This window comes from Dromiciops gliroides, chromosome 4 (assembly GCF_019393635.1).
Source record: "Dromiciops gliroides isolate mDroGli1 chromosome 4, mDroGli1.pri, whole genome shotgun sequence".
NCBI lineage: Eukaryota > Metazoa > Chordata > Mammalia > Microbiotheria > Microbiotheriidae > Dromiciops > Dromiciops gliroides.
In genome coordinates this window covers 448718997-448743954 of record NC_057864.1, presented here as the reverse complement: position 1 = coordinate 448743954, position 24958 = coordinate 448718997, and the positions used below count along the sequence as shown (strand labels likewise).

The 24958-nt window shown below is 41.6% G+C and overlaps 2 protein-coding genes across 4 annotated transcripts in view; one reads left to right on the top strand and one right to left on the bottom strand.

The window, feature by feature from the left end:
- ZNF697 (zinc finger protein 697) overlaps positions 1-15487 on the bottom strand; it is a 46531-nt gene extending 31044 nt beyond the window's left edge. For both annotated transcript variants that reach the window (XM_043964451.1, XM_043964452.1), the window contains exon 1: positions 15325-15487. The gene's annotated coding sequence lies outside the window, so the exon portion shown is untranslated. The remainder of the gene's footprint in view (positions 1-15324) is intronic.
- Positions 15488-15609: 122 nt separating this feature from the next.
- The window catches only part of LOC122726702 (D-3-phosphoglycerate dehydrogenase-like), a 62812-nt gene continuing 53463 nt past the window's right edge, over positions 15610-24958 (top strand). For both annotated transcript variants that reach the window (XM_043964581.1, XM_043964583.1), the window contains exon 1: positions 15610-16232. In XM_043964581.1, the coding sequence (XP_043820516.1) occupies positions 16184-16232 (49 nt within the window). In that variant the 5' untranslated portion in view covers positions 15610-16183. The remainder of the gene's footprint in view (positions 16233-24958) is intronic.

Here is a 24958-nt window from a genome sequence, read left to right as displayed (position 1 = left end):
AAATGACTACTAGGTGAGAGATCCCCCTGTGATAGTCACAGGACAATCTTTTCCTTTATGGGGATGGACGCTGAAGGCATCCTTCCACCCTTCTTGATGTATACATCTTTATATAATACACAACATATTAAATCAAATATATAACGAAGTGAGTAATATTGTAGACAAAAGCCACATCTAAGAAAAGAAGCTGCTGCTCCGAGTGGATGGGACAGTGTTATTGTTGACAAAGGCAGACTAGCCCAAGTTTTAATCTGCTTGTGTTGTAGACCAAGGAGAATGAAAGCAACTGCTGAGCCACTCTCAGGGATGGATATCTGAAAGCTTTTGGAGGATGGGGCTGTTACCAGAGAACTGGGAAAAGGGCGCTATCTCCCAATTTTCTAAAAAGCAGAAGAGAATGAAACCTTCCAACTACAGGGCAGTGAGTCTGACTACGGATCCTAGCAAAATTCTAAAATGTATTATTAAAGGGAAGCAACCATCTAGAAAAGGAAACAGTGATTACAGAGAGTCAGCATGGCTTAATTGAGAACAGGTCATGCCAGGCTAAACTCATTTCCTTTTTGGAAAAGATGACTCAACTAGTAGATAAGGAGAATGCTGTAAATATGTTTTATTTAGATCTCAGCAAAACATTTAATAGTCTCCCATGCTATTCTTTTGGAAAGTATGGAGAAAGATGGGTTAGATCACAATACAATTAGATGGATTCATGGTGTCTTACCCCATTAGAATGAAAGATCCTTGCTAGTAGAAACTGTTTCCTTCTTTGTACTTGTATTCCTCCTAGTGCCTAGCACATAGAATGTGCTTTAATAAATACTTGTTGATTTGATTGGTTGAGCACAGTCAATGAGTAGTTAGTTGGTTTATTAATGTTCAATGTCAACTTGGAATAAGGTCTCCATCAAAGTATGCCAGGGATCTGCACTCATTCCTGGGTTGAAAATCTGACTAATGGCATGCCCTTTGACCCAGCAATACCACCACTAGGTCTTTATCCCAAAGAGATAGGAGAAAAAGGACCCACATATACAAAAATATTTATAGCAGCTCTCTTTGTGGTGGCAAAGAACTGGAAATCGAGGGAATGCCTACCAATTTGGGGGAATGGCTGAATAAGTTGTGGTGTATAAATGTGATGGAATACAATTGTACTATAAGAAATAATGAGCAACTTCAGATTTCAGAAAAACCTGGAAAGACTGAAGTTGACTAATGCTAAGTGAAGTGAGCAGAACCAAGAGAACATTGTACACAAAGCTCTTCTCAGCAATGATTATCCAAGACAGTTCCAAAGGATTCATGATGGAAAATGCTCTCCACATCCAGAAAAAAGAACTGTGGAATCTGAACGTAGATTGAACCATACTATTTCTACTTTTTGTGTTTGTATCCTTTCTTGAGGTTTTCCCCTTTTGTTCTGATTCTTCTTTCACAATATGACTAATGTGGAAATAAGTTTAATGTGATTGTACATATATAATCTATATCAGATTGCTTGCCGTCTTGGGGAAGGGGTGTGGGGCGGAATTTGGAACTCAAAATCTTATAAAAATGAACGTTAAAAACTTTCTTTACATGTAACTAGAAAAAAGAAAATACTATTAAAATTTTAAAAAGAGAAAAATGTCATAAAAAAGAAGGGAAAAAAGAAAATCTGACCAATAACTTATAGGCTTTAGTAGAATGACCATTAAATGTGCATATGACAGAAATCTGTCAAGGACAGACAAACAAGCGACAAGTCAGGACTCTGAAATATCTTACAAGATTGAATATGGGATTAAACCTAATTAGATAAAATAAAATAGGGATTAATGTTAGTCTTACAAAAAACTTCAGAAGTATATGGCTGAGGAGATTTAGCTAGATAGAAGAGAACTGTGGAGAGTTTAGTCAAAGAGTCAAGAGTACAATATGGCAGCAAAGAATGCTAATGCAAACTTAGGGTGCATTAAGAGGAGAACAGTGCTGAGGACCATGGGAAGGCAATGGTCCCATTAGTGATCCATCAAATAAAACCTCAAACACTGTGTTTAATAAAGGGCACGTTTGTGCTCTGATTCTTCTTGTACAAGATGACTAATGTAGAAATATGTTTGATGTGATTGTATATTTACACACTGCTTTCCGTCTTGGGGAAGAGGGAAGGAAGGGAGGGGAGGAGAAAAGAAAAATTTGGAACTAAAAATCCAGTGAAAACAAATGTTGAAAACTATCCTTGTATGTAATATGTAACTGGAAAATAATAAAATAAAAAAGTTAATAAAGGGCACTATGTTTTAGGAAAGACACTGACAAGCTATTGATTATGCAACCTTCAGGTCATGCCATATTGGAATTTTCTTTAGAAATGAGATGCTTGGGGCAGCTAGGTGGCGCAGTGGATAAAAGCACCGGCTCTGGATTCAGGAGGACCGGAGTTCAAATCTGACTGCAAACACTTGCCACTTACTAGCTGTGTGACCCAGGGCAAGTCACTTAACCCTCATTGCCCCACAAAAAAACCCCAAAACCACCACCAACAACAAAAAGAAATGAGATGCTTAATCCACAGAAGATTTGGCCTGTGATGATGCTGGTGGGGTCAGGAGGAGAAAAGAGGTGACTGATAGGCATCTTCTTGTATTTAAAGAATGTTACACAAAGAGCAATGAATTAGCCTTTTTCATGCTTATCCCCAAAGGATATAACAAGTGGAGTTTGCAAAAGTGGCAGATTTCAGCTTGATGTAAGGAAAGTTTCTTAACAAGCAGAGCTATCTAAAAATGGAATGGGCTGCCTCAGTAAGTGGAGGGGTTCCCACTTTTGGGAAGTTTTCAAGCAAAAGCTGGAGGACAACTTATTGTTTCTCCTCTAGCTCCCTTCACATGCCATCCATTCACCCACTCTTACCATCTTCTTGTCATTTCTCCCCTCTATGTCTTTCAAATTAAAGCCATCAATGCTACTGTAAAAGGCTTGCCAATCAGTTCTTCTATGGCTTGGTCACCATCCCCAAGATTTCCCAGACCACTCACCTACATGTTGTTTCCCACAATTATAATGTAAACTCTTTAAGGGGAAAGTATAGTAGTTAGGACTGGTAAGCACTTAATAAATATTATTCATTCCTTCACAGAGTCTAGCACACAATGCTCTATTAATATAGCTAGGTAATTGACTAAACTCTCCACAATTTGCTGAAATGAAATACACAAAATAGTATTATCAGTATATGTTCAAAAACTAGGAGTTGGTTTTATGGGGGAAAACCACCAATTAAATAAAACATTTATTAATTTAAGAAAAAAACCAAATTACTAATATAAAAAATGAAAACGGTGAATACACCACCAATGAAAATGAAATTAAAGCAATTATTAGGAGTTATTTTGCCCAATTATATGTCAGTAAAATTGACAACCTAAGTGGAATTGGTGAATATTTACAAAAATATAAGCTTCCCATATTATCAGAAGAAATAGAATATTTAAATAATCCAATCTTAGAAAAAGAAACTGAACAAGCCACCAATGAACTCCCTAAGAAAAAAATCCCCAGGACCAAATGGATTCACAAGTATATTCTATGAAGCATTTAAGAAACATGTTAATCCCAGTACTATATAAACTATTTGAAAAAATAGGCAAAGAAGGAGTCCTATCAAATTTGGCTTATGACACAAATAGGGTGCTGGTACCTAAACCAGTAAGAGTGAAAACAGAGAGAGAAAAACTACAGATCAATTTCCTTAATGAATATTGATGTAAAAACTTTAAATAAAACATTAGCAAGGAGATTACAGCAATATATCAGAAAGTTTATACATTATGACCTGGTGAGATTTATATCAGGAATATAGGATTGGTTCAATATTAGGAAAACTATCTGCATAACTGACCATATCAATAATAAAAATCCTGATTATATATGAATAGATTCAGAAAGCCTTTGACAAAATACTAGAAAGTAGAGGAATCAACGGACTCTTTCTTTAAATTAGTAGTATCTATCTAAAACCAAATGCAAACATCTGTAATGGGGACAAACTTGAAGCCTTCCTAATAAAATCAGAAGTGAAGCAAGGATGCCCATTATCGCCATTATTATTATAATAGGAATGCTAACTAAAACAGTAAGAAAAAGAAATAGAAGGAATTAGAATAGAAAATGAGGAAACAAAACTATCCCTCTTTACAGATGATATGATGGTATACTTCCTTAGAGAGTCAACTAAAAAACTAGTTGAAACTAACTTCAGCAAAGTTGCATTTAAAGGAAGTGCAGAGAACCAGGAGAACATTGTACACAGTAACAGAAACATTGTGTGATAATCAACTGTGATAGACTTGGCTCTTCTCAGCAGTGCAATGATCCAAGACAATTCCAAAGAACTCATGATGGAAAATGTTCTCCACATCCAGAAAAAAAGAACTGTGGATTCGGAATGGAGACTGAACCATACTGTTTCTACTTTTGTTTTTTATGTTTTGAGGTTTTTCCCTTTTGTTCTGATTCTTCCTTTCACAACATGACTTACGCAGAGATATGTTTAATGTGGCTTACATATATAACCTACATCAGATTGCTTTCTGTCTTGGGGAGGGGGAAGGGCAGGGGAGAGAGAAAAATTTGGAACTAAGAATCTTATGAAGACAAATGCTGAAAACTATCTTTACATGTAACTGGAAAATATCAAAATACGTTTATGATTTTAAAAAACTTAAAAATAAATAAAACACAAAGGAACTTCAGGCAATACTTAGGAGTATACTTGCCAAGAAATGCCCAGAGATTATCTAAACACAAATACAAAACGCTTCACATAAATAAAGATATATAAACAATTGGAGAAATATTAATTGTTCATGGATAGGCTAAACCAATAGAATAAAAATGACAATTCTACCTAAGTTAATTTTCTTCATTCAATGCCGAACTACCAAAGAATTATTTCATATAGCTAGAAAAAAATAGTATCAAAATTCAACTGGAAGAACAGAAAGTCAAGAACACCAAGGGAATCAATAAAAAATGTTAAGGAAAGCTGCTACCAGTTCCAGATTTCAAAGACATGATCATCAGAAAAATCTAATGCTGGCTAAGAAATAAAGTGGTGAATCAGTCAAATAGATTAGGTGAACAATACACAGCCGTAAATTAATAAAGCAATCTAGTGTTAGGGTAGCTGGGTGATGCGGTGGGTAGAGTGCTGGGCCTGGAGTCAGGAAGACTCATTTCCCTGAGTTCAAACTTGGTCTCAGACACTTATTAAATCAAATGAGCTGGAGAAGGAAATGGTAAAACCCTGCAGTATCTTTGCCAAGAAAACCCCAAATGGGGGCAGCGAGTGTCAGACACAGGAGCAGCTAGGTGGTGCAGTGGATAGAGCACTGGCCCTGGATTCAGGAGGACCTGAGTTCAAATCCAGCCTCAGACACTTGACACTAGCTGTGCCACTGGGCAAGTCACTTAACCCTCATTGACACCGCCTCCCCCCCGCCAAAAAAGCAAGTGTCAGACACAACTGAAATAACTAAATAAAATCCGGTGTCTGATAAACCCAAAGACCCAAACTTTTGGGTCAGGGACTCAACAAAAATTACTGGGAAAAATGGAAAGCAGCTTGGCAGAAATTAGGCACAGATCAACACCAGGATAAGGTTAAAATGCATAAATGATTTAGATCTATAGAATGATACATCATAAGTAAATTGAGGGATTTTGGGAACATGTTCCTGGTCAAATCTATGTATAAGGGAAGAGGTTCTGAACAAACAAGAAGAGGATTATGGGAAGTAAAGTTGTAAGAAAATAGTCGGCTTTGCCAAATCCCAAAGACCCCAGCTGAGATAGATTTGGACTGGTTGGATTGAGTGAGATTGACTGACTTTGCTGATTAACTCACTTAAATTTAATTCAATTGAAGCCACACCTGTCTGACTCTGAGGAGGGTGTGTTCTCCAGAAGCTGTGGACTCTGACCTCAACACAGGACCACCCTCAAGTCCAGTGAACTAATGAATTTGGGTGATGCCAGCCAATCGGCTTGAAGCAAGGTGGAAGGACCACCTCTCCATGGGAGGCAGAAGGAGCTTGTTCTGTCAGTTTGGTGTGAACAGGCTCATGGTGGAGGACTTGGGAGAAGAAGCAAGCTAGGCTGAACTCTTATCTCTCCTCTAGGGTAGATAGGCTTTTCCCTTGGCTTTCTGACCCGGGTGTTCTCTTTTTCACTAATAAATGCTTAATGTCCAAAAGTAGTGCTAAAGCTTGTAATTTATTAGTAAACCCTAGCTAGCTTTCCCTACACTTGGGACAGGAATAAGGCAACCACACATTACATTTCAAACGTCACAAAAACAGATAATTTTGACTATATGACAATAATAAATTTTAGTACAACCAAAACTAATATAGCCAAAATCAGAAGGAAAATAGGAAACAGAAAATTTTTGCAACAAGTTTCTCTGATAAAGGCCTCATTTCTCAAATATGTAGGGAAATGAGTCAAATTTATAAATGAAGAGTCATTCCACAGTTGATAAATGTTCAAATATGAAGTTTTCAGAAGAAATCAAAGTCATTAATTGTTGTATGAAAAAATGCTCTAAATCACTTCTGATTAGAAAAAATGAAAATTAAAACAATTCTGAAATACCACCTCATACCTGTCAGATTGGCTAACATGACAGAAAAGGAAAATAACAAAGGCTGGAGGGGATGTGGGAAAATTGGGACACTAATGCACTGTTGGTAGAGTTGTGAACCAATCTAGTCATTCTGGAGAACAATTTGTAACTATGCCCAACTATGGTATAAAACTGTACATACTCTTTTACCCAGCAATATACAAGGTCTATATCCCATAGAGATAGAAGAAAAAGGAAAAGTACCTATTTGTACAAAAATATTTATAGCAGTTTTGTGTGTGTGTGTGTGTGTGGTGTCAAATAATGGGAAATCAAGGGTATATCCATCAACTGAGGAATGACTGAACAAGTTGTAGTATATGATGGTAATGGATTACTACACTACTGTGCTAAAGGACATGACCAAAGTGGTTTCAGAAAAACCTGGGAAGACATACATGAACTGATGCAAAGTGAAGTGAGCAGAACCAGAACAACACTGTGCACATTAATAGCAACATTGTAAGGATGACCAACTGTGAAAGACTTAGCTACTCTGGTTAAGACAATAATCCAAAACAATTCAAAGGACCCATGATGAAAAATGCTATTCCACTTGCAGAGAACTGATAAACTGATAAACTCTGAATGCAGATTGAATGCAGGTGTAAAAAACCAAAAAACCAAAAAAACCAAACCAACAACTTTATTTTTATTGTTTTATTGCTTTATTTTCTCTTGCAACATGGCTAACATGGATATATACTTTGCATGACTTCACATGTATAATCACATGAAATTAAACTGCTTGCCCTCTCAAGGAGGGGCCACAGGGAGAGAATGTGGAACTCAAATTTTTAAAATGATTAAGAACTTTTCCACCATATAATTGGAAAATAAAAAAAAATTAAGTACTTTCCATCTCTGACAAAAAAGCTGTCTTGGCTCAGTACAAATGTTTAAATATTAATGTCCTAGTTCATTTTAACTGGCTCTCTCAAAAAGTTACTCAATCTTTCAAGTCTCTATTGAATTTAGGGATTCATCTGATTTTCCATTAAATGAACTTTCCCTTCAACTCTCTAGCAATAAAATCATATGCATAAATATTTTAAAATTCTCTCCCTGCCCCACCCCATGTATGATTTTTAAAATGCTATAAACTTTTGATGACTAAACTTCATTCTGATATGGCCCCAACTTTTAACCAAGGTTTGGAATGAGAATTAGATATATTCCTTACTAGAGTGAGATTATTCTTTTTTTTCTTTTTTGGTGGGGCAATGGGGGTTAGATGACTTGTCCAGGGTCATACAGCTACTAAGAAGTGTCAAGTGTCCGAGGCCAGATTTGAACACAGGTCTTCCTGAATCCAGGCCAGTGCTTTATCCACTGTGCCACCCAGCTGCCCCTGAGATTATTCATTCTTAAAGCATTTGGTACTACACAAATAACATTTAGGTACTGTTAAAGGTTGTGAGAAAATGAAAATTACTCCTTTAAATTCATGCAAGCGAGTGATATGTAACAGTGATATTGCACAAAAGGGCAATTTTTGTCTTTTTTCATTTACTCACTCCCATCGTCACCCCTAGACTTCCTTAATTCATCATCACCAAGAAATATTTACATATATTAACAATAAATTGAATTCATTAACAAAGGTGAAGACTTTGGTCTGAAATAAAACCTGTAGAAGAATCTATTTTCTCTCATTTTAGGATATCACTGAATGAATATCAGAATTTAATTTTGACTCTTAAAAAATATTTACAAAACACCTGAATATGGACAACATTCTTCTTGAGTTTTTGCTGGGGATGTCTTCATTCAATACTGTAGAAACTTCCTGAAGACTAGGTGTATATAGATAGAATTGTTACCTAAATACAGAACACTTTTCCCTTTCAAATCCCAAAGTCGAGAGGTACCTAGAGTCTGCCTTATCACCAATAATAGAACCTGTGACTTAAGGGCATCTAAAACCCTCGGTAACACTCACTAGCAGCCACCCACCCTTTTTCCTATAATTTGAGGGGTTCAAGAAACACATGCTGTCCTACAGGCAGGCATCCCCATAGTCCCCTAGGTTCCCTTCAAAAGGTCTGCACTGGTCGGGGCCACTGCCTTTGACAATGGGCAGTCAGGGGGCAGCTAAGTGGCGCAGTGGATAGAACATCGGCCCTGGAGTCAGGAGGACCTGAGTTCAAATCCGGCCTCAGACACTTGACACTTACTGGCTGTGTGACCTGGGCACTTAACCCCCATTGCCCTGCCAAAAAACCAAAACAAAACAAAAAAGCAATGGGCAGTCAGAGCTACTGAGGCCAGCCAAGATTTACAGTGCTAACTGGAAAGAAGCTGTTTAAAGCACAATTCTTATTAAGCTTATTTCTTTCCTTGGATTTGTTTCCCCAACGCAGGCATGTACAAGGTGATTAATAAATGTTTAACGACTGACTGAAGATCCAGGGCAAGCACAGATCTGCACCATTCCCCAAGAGCCGTTTGCCATGACATATGACCACAATTAAGCCTGAGATGCTTTCTAACTAGTTTGCTCATGGAGAAACCCCCCACCCCCTTCACTTGCAGGCCTCTCCCTATCCCTGTTGTTTTAAACCCCACACACACACTTGAAGGGTCAGAGAAAACCCTCTCCTCCTTCTGGTCAGGCACAATTCAGAGAGGCCCTTCCTCGAATAAATGGAAGGAGAATATAATCGCAATATGTGGAAACTACATGTTTCCTACTTAAAAGCCCTGCCTAGCTCCACAAACTTCCAGTAAAGCTCCCTGATCAGATTATTCAGGAGAATAAACAGTGGCAGATTCTTCCCGGCTGCTTTCCAGAAAGCAGACTGACCTGTTTTGAAAGCAGGGGAGATAGAAACGAAAAGCTAGGAAGCCAATCGTCTCCAATTCACCCAGATTCCACACCTAGAAAATATTCAGACCCCACTCCCTCCAGTGCTATCTTTGGGGGAAGCTGCATCAGACACCAGGGAACAGATAAATGGTTTTCACCGCCTGGATGTTTAATTATTGCCTGTCCGTCAATTCCTATTCCCTAAATACCCACAGCGGCTAGGTTGTTTGACGGACATTGAGAATGCAGGGCTCCTGCTGGACAGACACCTTGTAGAACCGGGAGTCCTCATTGACATTCCAACACCAAGCTAAAAGTCTACTGAGTCTATTCTCATTAGGAAAGCATTTTTATCTTGCCTCCCAATTCTCAGTCACATTATTACAGAGCTAAAAAAAGAGCTTTCGGGTCATCTAGTCCCATCTTTTCCTTTTACAGCTGAGCAAAGACGAGCCTCAGTTATGTGACTTGACTAAAGTGGGCAAATGGCCAGGGTAGAGGAGAATGCTTAAGTGAAAAGGTCTTCTTGGGATAATCTAGCTTGGCAGCAATGAAAGCTCAGGGAGCAGGAAGAGGCAGGTAACAGAAGGTTTTCCTCAGGGTGTAGAGGAAGGAGTGGTCAGTTTGGAGACAAAAACCCTGAGTTCAAATCCCAGCTCAATCAGTTCAGTGATTTATCACTCCATTCCAGGGCCACATAGTCATTGGCAAATGAGGGGGGGGGAAATCTGCAAAGGTCGGACCCAGCCCTGATTAAAAACTAATCCAAGAGGGCAGCTAGGTGGTGAAGTGGATAGAGCACCGGCCCTGGATTCAGGAGGACCTGAGTTCAAATATGGCCTCAGACACTTGACACTTACTAGCTGTGTGACCCTGGGCATGTCACTTAACCCCAATTGCCTCACCAAAAAAACCCAAAAAACCCCCCAAAAAACCAAAAAGAAGACGCATTTAAGCACTCTGCATATACTGGGGATACAAACTAAAAGCAAAAACTCTCAAGTAATTTAAAGGATTGCGGATTGCTCCAACAGCCCTTTGGAGCAAGTGCAATTTATTCCCAAATTCCAGATAAGGAAACAGAAAGGTTAAGTGACTTGCCCAGCATCACACAGCTAATAAGCATGTAAGGCAGGATTCATTTCATACTCAGGTCTTCCTGACTCCAGGATCAGTAAGATAATTACTTGATCACCTAGCAGTCTCTAAATTTATGACTCTTAACTTTCAAGTCCCACATGGCAAAGATCAGATTAGCAAAGCTGACAAAAATTGGCCAAGAATGGGAAGATAATGAAGCCTCCCCAGCCCCAGAGAGCTTATATTCTATATATAGGAGGGAAGCAACAACATCTACAAAGACAATTAAATATAAAATATACAACGAGGAATTTCCTGGAGCAGGACTGGGGAGAGGGTGAGGGCGTCAAGGGATCACTTGAACTTGTCCATCCAACTAAGCCTTCTCTCACCAGGGTTTATTCCCTTTTCCCCTATATGGACACTTGTAATTAGGTAGATGTTTAGATTCTTAAGAAACACCATTTTTTAAATGGGGAGGAGAGAAATGGTGGGAACAATGAAATCCTACCAGCTTTAGCCATACAGTATGTAGGGATGTCATCCTTTAGCAGTGTTTATAACTGAACCATCTGTTTTTTTTCCAGCCTCATCATGTCCCTCACTCCCAATTCCAAGGAGTTAAGGCCAACTACTGCTTTCTGTTTCCTGACAGCACCAGACAGCTGCCCACCCCTTAGAGTAACAAAGGGCCAGTAGTTTCTCATCCAACTACCAGCTAGAGTGAGGGGGTGTTTAGGAAAACAGGAATCCCTCAGTTGTTGCTAAAAATAACTCAGGACTCTAGAAAGGAAGTGATTATCTTCCCATTCAACTAGACCCATAGAATGGTTCAGATGACAAACTTGGTAGAGAGAACTGTTGGCAGATCAGACTCCTCACCTCCCCCCCCAAACCTCCCACACCTACACCAAAGGATGTTAACTATTATTGGGGTGGGGGGAGGGGAAGGAGCTGGAGGCAGGAAGATTACGCTAATTCATATAAGAAAGGTCAGATAATCCTTAAGGGCAAAGAAAAGTGTCTGAAATAAAGATGTCACGGTAACCTTATCTCCACCCAACCCCCCCCAAATAAATCCACACCCTGGAGATTTATCTCAGTTTGGATTTACCCTGGTGTGGGGTCCTGCTTACCACTCTAAAGGCTTTTGAAATATAATACCATTCTTCTCACCCCTAGCCTCTACCCATATCTAGTAAATCCTGAGGAACAAGTATTCACTATAACAGAATTTTCTATATAGGACTTAAGGCATGGACATGGTCCTTGCCCTCAAGAAGCTTACAGTCTATCTGATGGTGGAAAAACTTTCAAATCATCATTGAGTCCAATAAAAATTTACTACAGGAAGTGAATATACACGGAAGAATAAAAACTATGTAAAACGAAGGCAACTGTAGGTAGAAAAGGAATTCAATTTCCTCACATGTAACATGGAGATTGGTGATGCAGAAGAAAAAATGCTATATCCAGAGATACCTCAGGTCTGGGGTAACTCTCCTTGAAAAGCTAAACTGAAGGATGAACACACTTAAGAAGTAAGGGAAAGGGGAGTAGCTAGGTGGTGCAGTGGATAGAGCACCGGCCCTGGAGTCAGGAGGACCTGAGTTCAAATCCGACCTCAGACACCTGACACTTAACTAGCTGTGTGACCCTAGACAAGTCACTTAACCCTCATTGCCTTGCAAAAATAATTAATTATTTTTTTAAAAAAGAAGAAATAAAGGAGATAAGTGCATTAGGTATGGCTGCTGCCTGATCATAGCTGGGGCCAGAGATAACTCCAGAAGTCAGGACCACCACCCTTCATTCAAGCTTTCCCCACCCCCAAAGGGAACTTTCCATTGTCAGGTGGTCACCCCATCTACCATCTACAAAAGCTTTTGCCTTTCTTCTGTTGGAATCTTTGACTTCCCTCTTGGTCACTTTTTCTAAATGTCCAAATAAAATAATATTTTATTCTAATTGGACTGTGTGCTAGAGGTGTAATTCTTTAAACAGGAATACCTAAGGACCCCCATACCACCTATTGACCCCGTGAACCAGGAATAAGAGGACCAGAGTGTAGCTCCTGCCTCTATTACTCAGTACCTGTGACTTCAGTTCTCATCTATAAGGTAAAATGAGGGAGTTGGCCTAGATGAGTAGTGGCAGACTTGAATCTAGGACCATAAAAACGTACCTAAGGATCCCTGCAGGCTGCAATGACTTAGAAAAACCACATGTAATTTCCCAATTACAACTTAATCTGGTTCCACTGCCCAGGAGTGGCCATTTCCATTTTGATGCCTCTACGACCTCTAAGATCCTATCCAGCTCTGACCCTGTCTCCCCTTCATTCAATACATTTCAGTGGTTCCAGATCATCACCAAGAACAATTATAAAATTTTTGGCATTTAAAGTCCTTCACACCTGGTCTCTGCCTACATTCTTCTTCCACATCAATCCCCCCCCCCCCCACCTTCCCACAAAATGCTCCACCTTAAGACTGGGCATTTCTGGGGGCAGCTAGGTGGTGAAGTGGATAGAGCACCGGCACTGGATTCAGGAGGACCTGAATTCAAATCCGGTCTCAGACACTTGACACTTAACTAGCATCGTGACCCTAGGCAAGTCACTTAACCCTCATTGCCCCTGAAAAAACAAAAAAGACTGGGCATTTCCTCTGGCTGTCCCCACACCACCATGCAGGAACCCTTCGCTCCTCTCATCTCTCCCTCTTGACTTCCTTCAAGTCCCAGCTAAACTTCCATCTTCCACAAGACTTTTCTGGTCCTCTTCAATCCTAGGGCCTTCTCTTCAGTTCATTATTCTGTACAAAATTTACTTATACATGATTGTATAGAACTTTTTTGTACATGGTACACCCTCTCTCCTCTATTAGACTGAGTTCTTTAAGAGCAGTGATGGTCTTTTGCCTTTCTATCACTATCACTTAGCAAAGTATCTGGTAGTTTGCTAAGGGTACATGGGGTACAAGGGTACAAATAGAGCATGCCCCCTAATACTTGCTGCTTGTGGATTTTATATGATTATAATTTAGGCAATAATCAACCGAGTTCCTCCATCCACAGCCTTCCATTCAGTTTCCCCATCCCACACCCCCAGTCCAAACTACTCTCAAGCTTGTCTGCCTCTTTGCCTTAGACTCTAGTTTATTTTGCTTATTACTCATAATTCTGCCTTTGTATATGGACATTGGAGGCTATTTCTTTCATTTTAGATTTATTTTGTCCCCACTGAATTTCTGGTTAACTCTTTTGCTTCTTTCCTACAGTGCAGGAATAAATCTTTATTTTTCCCCAAGGTTTAACTAGACATCCTCTCCAAACTAGCCAAGAAATCACTCCTCTTTCACATGTACAGAACCTCTTCTCCAGCCGCCTATATAGTCCTCCGCCCCACCCACTCCATCATTGCAAAAGGGGGGGGGGGGGACAACCTGAAATGCTTCTTTCCCTTGATTCTATTTTCAACCCAGTCATTTGTTCTATCCAGGATAAGTCAGACAGGCACCTATGTTTCGTCAAAACAGACCACAGGATGGTACCTTTTATTTTCCTAGCTGGGCCATGGATGAGGATGGGGGGGGGTGGTGGAAAATCGAAGAGGATCACTCTAGAACCTTAAAGACTCTTCTCTCTTCCCACTCCCCAAAGTCTTCAAAATCATTTGACTTTTTTTTTTTTTGCTTTTTTTCAAATTCAGATCACGAAACCAATCATTTAAAAAAAGCAATGTCCGGTTAGAATAATTTAAAAAATGATTCAGAGCTCCAAAAAAGCGCTTAAGATAAACAACGAACGGACGGAAGAGGGTTGGAAGGTTAAATTACGGTTAAATTATGCCCAAATCCGAGCAAAATGCTTCCTCTGCCGCTGCGCCCATCCTTCTTCACCCTCCCGGGGCTCATGGGAAACACTCAATATTTCTTGAATTGAGATTTTTCTTGAATTGAGATTTGACGTTATTGCCTCACTCACTTGTTTCCCCATAGTTCCCAACTCTTCAAACCTCAAACCCCAAACCCAGCTGCCGCCCAAGCTGAAGATCCCAACTCTGCCCCTAGGGCTCACGCTCCAAGCAGAGCGAAGGCGCCCACCTGGAACAGAGAAATGCGTAGGTGCCCCTCCCCCCCCCTCGCCCCATCCCCTTCCACCATGTCCGAGTCCGGGTCCCAGTGCCCACTGGACGGTTCTCCCAGACAATCACCTAGCATTCATTAAGCGCCTCTTGTGAGTCAGGTACCGGGGCTGAGCGCTGAGAACACAACGAAAGGCAAAAAGGCAGAGATATAGGCGGCGATCGAAACATCGCAGTGGGGCGAAGGGAAGCGCTCAGGGAGGGTGGGACGGAGAGGGGACCCTGCAATGCAGCCACCTTCCCCTCCCCAGGTGCCCTCACCCCCAGGGCCGTCCTCGGCCCCGCTGGAGGTGAGACAAGGGCAGCGCAGCCGGTCCCCATCTCTAGCTACGCGCACACAAAGCCCTTCACCTTGCTTTCCAAGCTCCTCCCCAGGCTCCCTTCTTCCAAGGGGCTCGGATGCCCCCTTCGGTGGTCCGCGGCACGGTGCCCCCTTCTCCTCCCATCTCTTGGGGGCTCGCCCCCCCCCCCAACCCGAGCCTAGCTCAGCCCGACCCCGCCTCCCCAGCCTGCAGCCTGGAGGCTCCGCGCGCCTCCTCCCCACTGGGATCGCTGCGGTGCCCACCCGGGGTGGCGGGTTCCAGCCGGGCTCGGGGACCATGCGGCGCTTACCTGCACAGAGGCGGTGGAGATAGGAGGAGGAGGAAGAAGAGGAGGAGGACAAGAAGAGAAGGCAGAGAATGCGAGGCTGAGCAGCCCGTGCCCCGCAGCTGCCCCGGCGGCAGAACTCCTGTCCTTGTGCAGCGGCTGCAGCGGCCGCCGCGGGCTGGCTCCTTACTGGGGCTTCCTGTTCGGCTGGACAAAGGACATTTCCTGGGAGGGGCGTGGGAATGTTCCCAGCATGCCTCAATTTGTAGTTCCCGGGGACTTCCTGCCCGCAGCCCCCCCACGCCCCCGCAGCCCCCTTTCCCGCAGGGACCACCAGTGCACGCCTCCGACCCTGCGTCAGTCCGCGCCTGTACGGCACGCGCTGCTGGCCGGCCGCGTCTACATCAGCCAGCGCAGTAATCCCCCTCCCCGCAGATGGTCCACGCAGCATTTGGGGGTTAAGCTGCGGGGCTTGCCGCAGTGTGCGGGAGGGATCCTTTTCTTCTCTCCTAAGGGACTTGGAAGATGGAGCGCTTGGGATTTGGATGTTGTCTTTTGGTTTTGGTTTCTAGAGTTTAAATATTTTATTTTCTACCAAAGATGCAGAAATCCTGCTCTAGGAGTGAGGCGGGGCTGTCATGTAGAATCAAAAGCAATGGACTGGTAGGATTAATCTAAAGTCTTGGAAATCGCCTGGTTCCTCACCTTTCTAAAACAACAGGCCTGATGTTCCCGGGCTCCTTACCCTCTGACGTTCTCATCTTTACTTTTTGCAAGGATGCTGAGAGTCCTGATGGGTTAGACTCCTGAGAGACCTTCTGTGCTTGACTGTGGTGGACCCTACACGTCTCACCCCTGAAAATAGACCTACTACCCTTTCAGGATGTTAGAAACCAAGGAAGACGGGAGTACTTTCTATAGAAAGGGAGTGGGTGAGTAGGCAAAGATAACTGCTGAATGAATCACAGATTCTTAGAGTCGGACAGGATCTAAGAAGCTGTCTGCTTCTTCTGGAGCATTCTCTTGTCTGTGTGTGTCTATACATATACATGCACATCCTTATATGTCAACCATTTACTTACATGCTGTCTCTCCCATTAACTCCTTGAAAGCAGAGACTATGTAATATGCATACATACATACATATATTCACCTATGCTATCTTTGTAAGGGCTTAACAAATGCCTTAAAGATATTGAATAAATCACAGAATCTTGCAGGGGATCACACACAAATTAGTGCCAACCTGAACTAGGATTATGGATTAAAAGCTTTGCTGACCTAGAATCCAATCCCCTCCTTTTATAGATGAGGCATCTGAGGAGCAGAAAAGTTACTTTGACTTGCCACCAGATCACACAGTTAGAGTCTAAGTGGTTTGAATTCTAGTATCCACTATACTAGGCTCTCCTAGCTGCAAGGCAGTCCATTTCTGATTGACTTTCTATCGGATTCCCCACAGTACCTGTTTAAAAAACCAGCCATTTTCTCGAGTCCTAAAGTCCTTCACTTACCCTTCCTTTTCTCCTCTCATGAATCCTACTTTACTGAAGACATGGATGGAAAAGGACATGAGTTCCCTCTAACATTCCTCTGGTCAACTAGCATTTTTCATGCCAAGTTTCATAAGACATGTGAGCAACATGAAAAGCACCCTCAAATCAACTTTTTTTTTTTTTGGTGGGGCAATGAGGGTTAAGTGACCTGCCCAGGGTCACACAGCTAGTAAGTGTCAAATGTCTGAGGCTGGATTTGAACTCAAGTCCTCCTGAATCCAGGGCCGGTGCTTTATCCACTATGCCACCTAGTTGCCCCCAAATCACTTTTTAAAGAAAACTTCAGTTGAGGAAAGACTACCAAGCCACCAGGCTGCACACACCTAGGCCACTGAGTTGGGGATGGGAAAGCTCACATAGCTGAAGAAGCACCTGGTGATGCTTGTCTTAACTAACTATTCTTGCTAACTAGTGTCATGCTTAATTGTTTCTAGATGTTCTAGATGCCTAGGAGTGTAATTGCTGTCAACTTGCCTCCCTTAACCACACTCCAGTAATAACTTTGCCTCATTTCATTCAATTAATCACCAAGCATCTATTAAGCCCCTGTTTGTTGTTTGTCCTTCATTCTAGAAGAGTACCATGACATTGGGATGGTGCTGTTATGACTTGTACTGAATTGGATTTAAGTGAGACAGGTCTGTGCAAGATCACCAACCTCGGGGGCAGCTAGGTGGCACAGTGGACAGAGCACCGGCCCTGGATTCACGAGGCTCTGAGTTCAAATCCAGCCTCAGACACTTGACACTTACTAGCTGTGTGACCCTGGGCAAGTCGAAGGAGAAGGAGAAGAAGGAGAATCACTTTCTTCTCCAGAGCCATCTGAGTCCAGTAGCAAGATATATATCAGGACACTGGAGATGGCTAGGTAAGAAAAGAGGCAAAGAGTGGTCTCTTCTGAGCCATCAGAAAGCCAAATAATGACCAAATGAGGCTTGGCCTGGGACCTATGGTTAGCCAATCAATGAAAGCCAGCATGATTTTGGTTTAAGGAATGGTTCTTAAAAAGGAAATCTAGCCCTAAACCCCAAGACATCTTGTGAGGTTTAAGCAATCAAAATTTATATTCCTTTGGACAGAGTGCCCACAGGTAAGGGTATGATTCCCTATATGGAGAGGAAAGAGGGAGAGAAGGAGAGGAGAGAAGGAAGAGGAGGAGGAACAGGAACAGGATGGAAAAGGAGAAGGAGAAGGTGGTACGAAGTCAGAGAGACCAGGGATGGGAGTGTCATGTTATAAGACCAACATATAGGACCTGAGTTGTAGAGTTTGTGAAAAGGAATACAAAGAAAGGGACCATATGAAACAAGGGACTATATTTGATATTGGATATCATGGGAAACTAGTGGAAATTATTGATCAGAGTGTTGGTATGGCCAAATGTATACTTTAGGAAAATCACTTAGACTGTTACACATTCTTTCCCCTCCCATCTCAGGGGGTGGTGGCCTTCTTCCTCCTTATCAAGGCTAATGCTTCCACTGATCTCATCCTTTCCCATTTCTTCTGATAATGTTCCATCAATCATCCTCTTTGTACTAGCTCCTTACCTTCTACCAACAAACATGCTTAGTTTTCTATTAAGAGAAAGGGAACCCTTCCTTTGACTCTGCAATCCTTTCAAGTTGTCATGCTATTCCCCAGACCCCCACCCCCATTCACTACCAAACTTTTAGACGAGTATTTCTCATCAGCGCCTGCGTTTTCCTCACTACCCACTTCTAACCTTTTGCAATCTGGCTTCTGTCTACAACACTCTACAGCTTTTTTTTTTCCCCAGGATCATGGTTAATGACTTTCTTATTGCCAAATTCAACAGATCTTTTTGGTTCCGTCCTCCTTGCCTTTCCTGCAGTATTTGTCATTGTTGGTCAACCTAATTCTATTCAACCAAACAAATTTGATTAAATTCATTTACTGGTTAAGTAGCTACTTTGGAAACCTTCTCTTCCTGGATCTACTTTTGTCACTTGGGCTTCTGTAACGCTGCTCTCTAGTTTCCTTACTACCCATCTGGGTTGTTTTTTCTCAGGCTCCTTCTGTAATCTGATAGTTTGTCATCCTCCTGCCACCAAAATGTGGGTGTCCCTGAAGACCCTGCCTTTGAATAGTAGTGGAGAAACTTGGTAAGACTCATATTAAACGGAGAGTTGATGGAGGAGGTTAAAAGGGTTAAAAGATAACCTATCAGCTGCAGCTAAAAGGGGTTAACAGATAACCCAAGACTTGATCAATAGGAGTCAGAAGGGTTAACAGAGAAACTAAAGACCTGAGTAACCAGAGGGTTACTATCCACCAACAATATCAACAGAAGTCTAAGGAGACAGTAACTAGGGACCATAAACCATTAAGAGCCATTAATATTCCTAGATGACAGGACACGTAGAAACCAGATCTTAAAGTAAAGAGATGCCATAAACAGAGAGACCCAGAGGGTCTAAGCATGGGACAAGTCTAAGCATGTCTTTATGAACATGTGCAGAAAAGACCAAATGGGTCCTTAGGTTTACCTTATGACGTTTAAACCTCCAAAACACACCCCTAGGGAAAAAGATACCCACCTTGGAGGACATCTTAGGACCCCAGGAAGTCCAAATTAGGATATGGGCTGTGATGATTAAAATCTAATGTGGGGCAGCTAGATGGCGCAGTGGTTAAAGCACCGGCCCTGGATTCAGGAGTACCTGAGTTCAAATCCGGCCTCAGACACTTGACACTTACTAGCTGTGTGACCCTGGGCAAGTCACTTAACCCCCATTGCCTTAAAAAACAAAAATCTAATGTGTGTGTCCTTAGAGATCACATGATCCTCTGAAATGCATTTCTCCTCGAACAGAGGATAGATAGGGTAACCATCGGACTGGAAAGTTCCCTTTGAATGTGGGAAAGCTTGAGTGAAGGGTGGTGGTCCTGACTTCTGGAGTTATCTCTGTCCCCTGGTGCTGATCAGCCATGCCTAATAGGCTTATCTCCCTTACTACTCAAGGTGTGTCTGTCCTTCAGTTTAGCTGGCCAGTTTAAACTTTTAATAGTCCCAGATACCTTGATATGTCCCAACTCCCTAATACCAATAAAGAGCTGACCAGGAGTCTGCCTAACTCCTCGTGGTCTCAGGCCATGTTGTAGAGAGAGTAGGGAAATAGCTTCAGCTTAGCAGTTAGCTTGAGCAGGACAACAGCCCCAGTAGACCCATGCTGCCTCTCAGCCAGCACATGGTCTCCAGGAGAACAAAGACAGTTCAGAAGACCTACAAGCCAGAGAGCCAAGAGAGAAGGCTGGATTGTGGCCTCTTCTTTTGATAGAGGCAGCTCATTAGACATTGCTATAAGCTAATTGGTTAGCTTCCTTCAATTCCATTGGTTGACATGGCTTGAGGGTGGCCTACATTAAAATGAATTCTACAGATGACATAGGGGAGAATAATGTAAAAGATCTTTGATGAAGGGCAAAGGCAAAGATCATTATCTAGGTGGGGTTTGATCTCATCAGTCCTTCAATGAGCTAGACAAAAGAATCTATCTCCATTTCTTTTGTTCCCTTGGGTTTGCCCCAAATATGGTTTGCTGAAGTTTCTCAAGAACTGGACTTTTTGGAGGGGGGCAGGGCATAAGAAGGACTAAGAAACTGATCTTTGGGTCCCCCCACGAAATCCACTAATAATAATTTTCTCACAGTCAACCAGGAAAAAAACCAGAAGGAAATTTAAAAAGTTGTTGAAGCATTTTTAACACACAGAAAAGAACATAAGAAAGTCTAAGAGGTCTTGTATGAGAAAGTAGGGGAGAAACAAAATATTGAGTCAGGTAATTGGGGAGCCCCCTGGATCCAGTCATCTTATCTATGCTAATTTATTCTCATATCTACTTATCCATCCCTGCTTCTCTGCTGATCTCCAGTTCAGCATCTCTAACTGCCTATTAGACACCCAAGATGTCTATGAGACATCTTAGACTCAATGTTTCCAAAACTGAACTTGTCCTTTTCTCCAAATTTGCTTCTCTTCCCAACTTCCCTCTTACTGTTGAGAGTACCACCATCTTCTTAGTCACCCAGGCTTGAAACTTAGGTGTCATCAATGACTTCTCATTCTCTCTTACAAGCCTCCCATCCAACCTCTTGCCAAGTCCTCTTGATTTTACCTTAGTAACATCTTTCCTCTGATATGGTTACCATCCTGGTTCAGGTCCTCATCACCTCATACCTGGACTATTGCAATAGTCTGCTGATGGATTTCCCTGCCACAAGTCACTTGATCCCATCTATCTTTTTTTTTTTTTTTGCAGGCAATGGGGGTTAAGTGACTTGCCCAGGGTCACACAGCTAGTAAGTGTCAAGTGTCTGAGGCCGGATTTGAACTCAGGTATTCCTGAATCCAGGGCCGGTGCTTTAACTACTTCAACATCTAGCTGCCCTGATCTCATCTATCTTCCACTCAAGTGTCAAAGTAATCTTCCTAAAGCACAATTCTGATCATGTTGATATAGGAGGCGGAAAAAAAAAAAGGGTTAATAGAAAAACCCAAGACCCAAGCTCTAATTCAGATATTAGCTATAAAAGGGAGTCAAACCCCAGTTAATGGATAACTTACAAGTCAAAATGCTAGGTTCTCGTACCCACAGTGATCAACATCCATAACGAACCAGAGTGGGTCAGGTCAAAATAACAATAAAGGAAAAAGACAACCTATAGAAATTCTAATGAAAAATGGAGCTGTTTAGAAACTAGCTGTGGGAATCAGAAAGAGACGTGCGCACAAAAGACCAAAATTGTCCCCAGATTCAATTGTCAGATTATGATGTGTAAACCCCCCAAACACACCTCCACTGAAAAAGATACTCGCCTCGGGGGTTGGCTTAGGACCCCCAGGAAACTCCAAATTAGGATAAGCCCTCCCTTATAACACCCCTAGGTGGAGAATATTATGAGTAGGACAGGCCCTCCCTTGTACCTCCCCAAGGTAGAGATTATTATTATGAGACTGATAATCAATTTATCTATACTATAAATATAACTGTCTTTTCTTTCACTATTCGAGAGATACCTTTCCACTATTCTGGTTCTCTCCCTATGGTCACCCACAGTATTGCAATAAAACTTGGGAAACTGAGTCACTGAGTCTTGTCATTCTTTTGGGATGACTCATGATTAATTTGACCCTAAATTCCATCTCACATCAATGTCACTCCTCCCTCCATCCAGCCCTTACTCAATAAACTTCAGTGGCTCCCTATCACTTCCAGGATCAAATACAAAATCTTCTGTTTGGTATTCAAAGTCCTTCATAACCTGGCCCCTCACTACCTTTGTAGTCTTCTTAAACCTCACACCCTGCCATGTACTCTGTGATCCTGTGACTTGGGGCCTCCTTGCTTTTCCTTGAACAAGACAGCCCATCTCCCGACAGGGGCATTTCACTGGCTGTTCCCCTGCCTAAAATGCCTACCTTCTTCATCTCTGCTTATTGTCTTCCCTGGCTTCCTTTAAATCCCAACTAAAATCCCATCATCTTTCATAGAAATCTGAGGAAGAAGTAACTTTTTATGCTCCAAGGAAGTAAGTAAGTCAGACTGATGAATAGACTGGACCTGATGTCAGAAAGACCTAAGTTTAAATATACCCTCAGATACTTGCTAACTGTATGACCGTGGGTGAGTCAATTAACCTCTGTCTGCCTCAGTTTCTTCAACTGTAAAATAGGGGTGGTGGCACCTATCTCACAGGTTTGTTTTGAGAATCAAGTGAGATAATATTTGTAAAGCACCTAGCAAAATGCCTGGCATACTTTTTTCTTTTGGGGGGGGAGCGAGGGGCAATGAGGGTTAAGTGACTTGCTCAGGGTCACACAGCTAGTAAGTGTTAAGTGTCTATGGTCAGATTTGAACTCAGGCCCTCCTGAATCCAGGGCCAGTGTTCTATCCACTGTGCCACCTAGCTGCCCCCCTGGCCTACTCTTCTGTATCTCCATCCCTTAGCACAGTGCCTGTCACATAGTAGGCACTTAATAAATATTGATTGATGTTTTTAAAAAATGCCTGTCATATTAGTAGGAAATTTTCATTCCCTTCTCCCATCCCCTATGTTTTACTGGATTAAAACTGATTAGATAAGCAAGACCTGCCAGTAAGTATTCATAGCAGTCAGTGTGTCATAAAACCAAAACTCTAAACTAGAGGAAAAGAGAACCTTGATTTATTAAGAACAGCCAAGAAAACTATCAGGTCGCCTGACATGAATAGGATGAATAGGCATGGCGTGGACTTGTTGCAAGAGCTGAATTTTTAAAATTTTAATTATTCCCAAGCAACCCTGAAGTTGGGGCAGTTCTCTGGATCCATTTTCTATCAAAAGACCAAGAACCATGTGTCAAATAATAAAGGAAAATACACAAGAGAAAATGCTCCAGGCACAAGGTGGGTATAATTGCTTACAGAATCTCAAACACGGGTTGGGGAGTTAACACTCCTCAGAACACTCATACTCATAAGATAATTGATTTGCATTTGGAAGGTGATTTAGAATTGAATCCAACCCCCTCAGATCATACAGATGAGGTGAAAGAGGTTAAGCAATTAGCCAAGGGTCTCATAGCTGGTAAGTGCCTGGAACAACATTTGAAGGCAGTTCTTCCTGATTAAAAGTCCAGTCCTCTTTTCTCTACACCAGAGATGTCAAATAGGTCAAAGAATGATAATAATGACAAGGAGAAGGAGGCTAGTTGTTGTTCAGTCTTGTTTGACTTTTCATGACATTTGAAGTTTTTTTGGCAAAGATACTGGAGTGGTTTTCCAATTCCTTCTATAGCTCATTTTACAGATGAAGAAACTGAGGCAAACAAGGTTAAGTGACTTGCCTAGGTCCACACAGCTAGTAAGTGTCTGAGGTCAAATTTGAACTGAGAAAAAAAGAGAGAAAACAAAACAAAAAATAAAGCAAAAAGAAAAAAGAAGAACTGAGGCCAAATTTGAACTCAGGTCCTCCTGACTCCAAGGCAGGGACTCTACCCATTGTGCCACCTAGCTGCCAATAATAATAACAATGATGATCATCATGATAATGATGATAGCTAGCTATCATTTATATATTTATATATAAATATATCTATATTATCATTAATATAGCATTTACTATATGGCAGGCACTGTGCTAAGTGCTTTACAAACATCTCATTTGATCCTAACAGCAACCCTGTTATGGGCATATGGCCCACAATAGTCTTTGAGTGCAGCCTGAATGAGATTAAAATGTAATTGGGAAATATTTAACAAAATAAATAAAAATACAATAAATCATAGATATTAAAATTTAAAGCTAAATCAATACGGGGCTCAGAGGGATCCTTACATATAGATTAGTGGCCTGACTTCTATTTGAGTTTTACACCACTACCTTACATCACTACTGCTTCCCAGCTGGATAGAATAACTCTCATGTGCCCATCTCTTAGCAATTAGTTGTGCCTTATTGCTGTTTCCCTGTGGCTCTCCAAATGCTATTCCTCTCTGCCTCTGAAGTTGTATTTTTTTTTTCATTTCTTTCCAAGCTACTGCTGCTACCTCCTGGAACTGTTACCTGCTACCTACTTAGAGCAATACATTGTTAAAATCAATAGAATAAGGTTATTGCAAAAACTGTTGAGAGGATTTCCCTATATTCAGAAACTAAATTGACTCAATACTGTTTTCTAACCTTTTTAACACCTTGGCTACAGTTGCCCTGACAATATTGGTATTCCACTCTCCTTCCTTCCTTGGGTATTATTATTATCAAGTCAACAAGCATTTATTTAAAACCTATTATGTGCCAGATACTGTGCTAGGTAATACTATTACAAAGAAAGCCAAAAGGCAAACAAACACAAAAAACTAAACAATAGCAAAGTCCTTGCTCTAAAGGAGCTTACAGTCTAGTTGGGGAAACAACAAGCAAACAGCTATGTACAGACATAGAGATCATAGAATCAGTAGGAGTTGAGATCACCAAGCAAAGTAACATAGAGGGAGAAAAGGACAGAGCATTGGGAAATACACTTAATAGGCATGTCCTGGATGAAGATGTGGCAAGGGCGGTATAGAAGGAGTGGTTAAATTGATAGGAGGAGAACA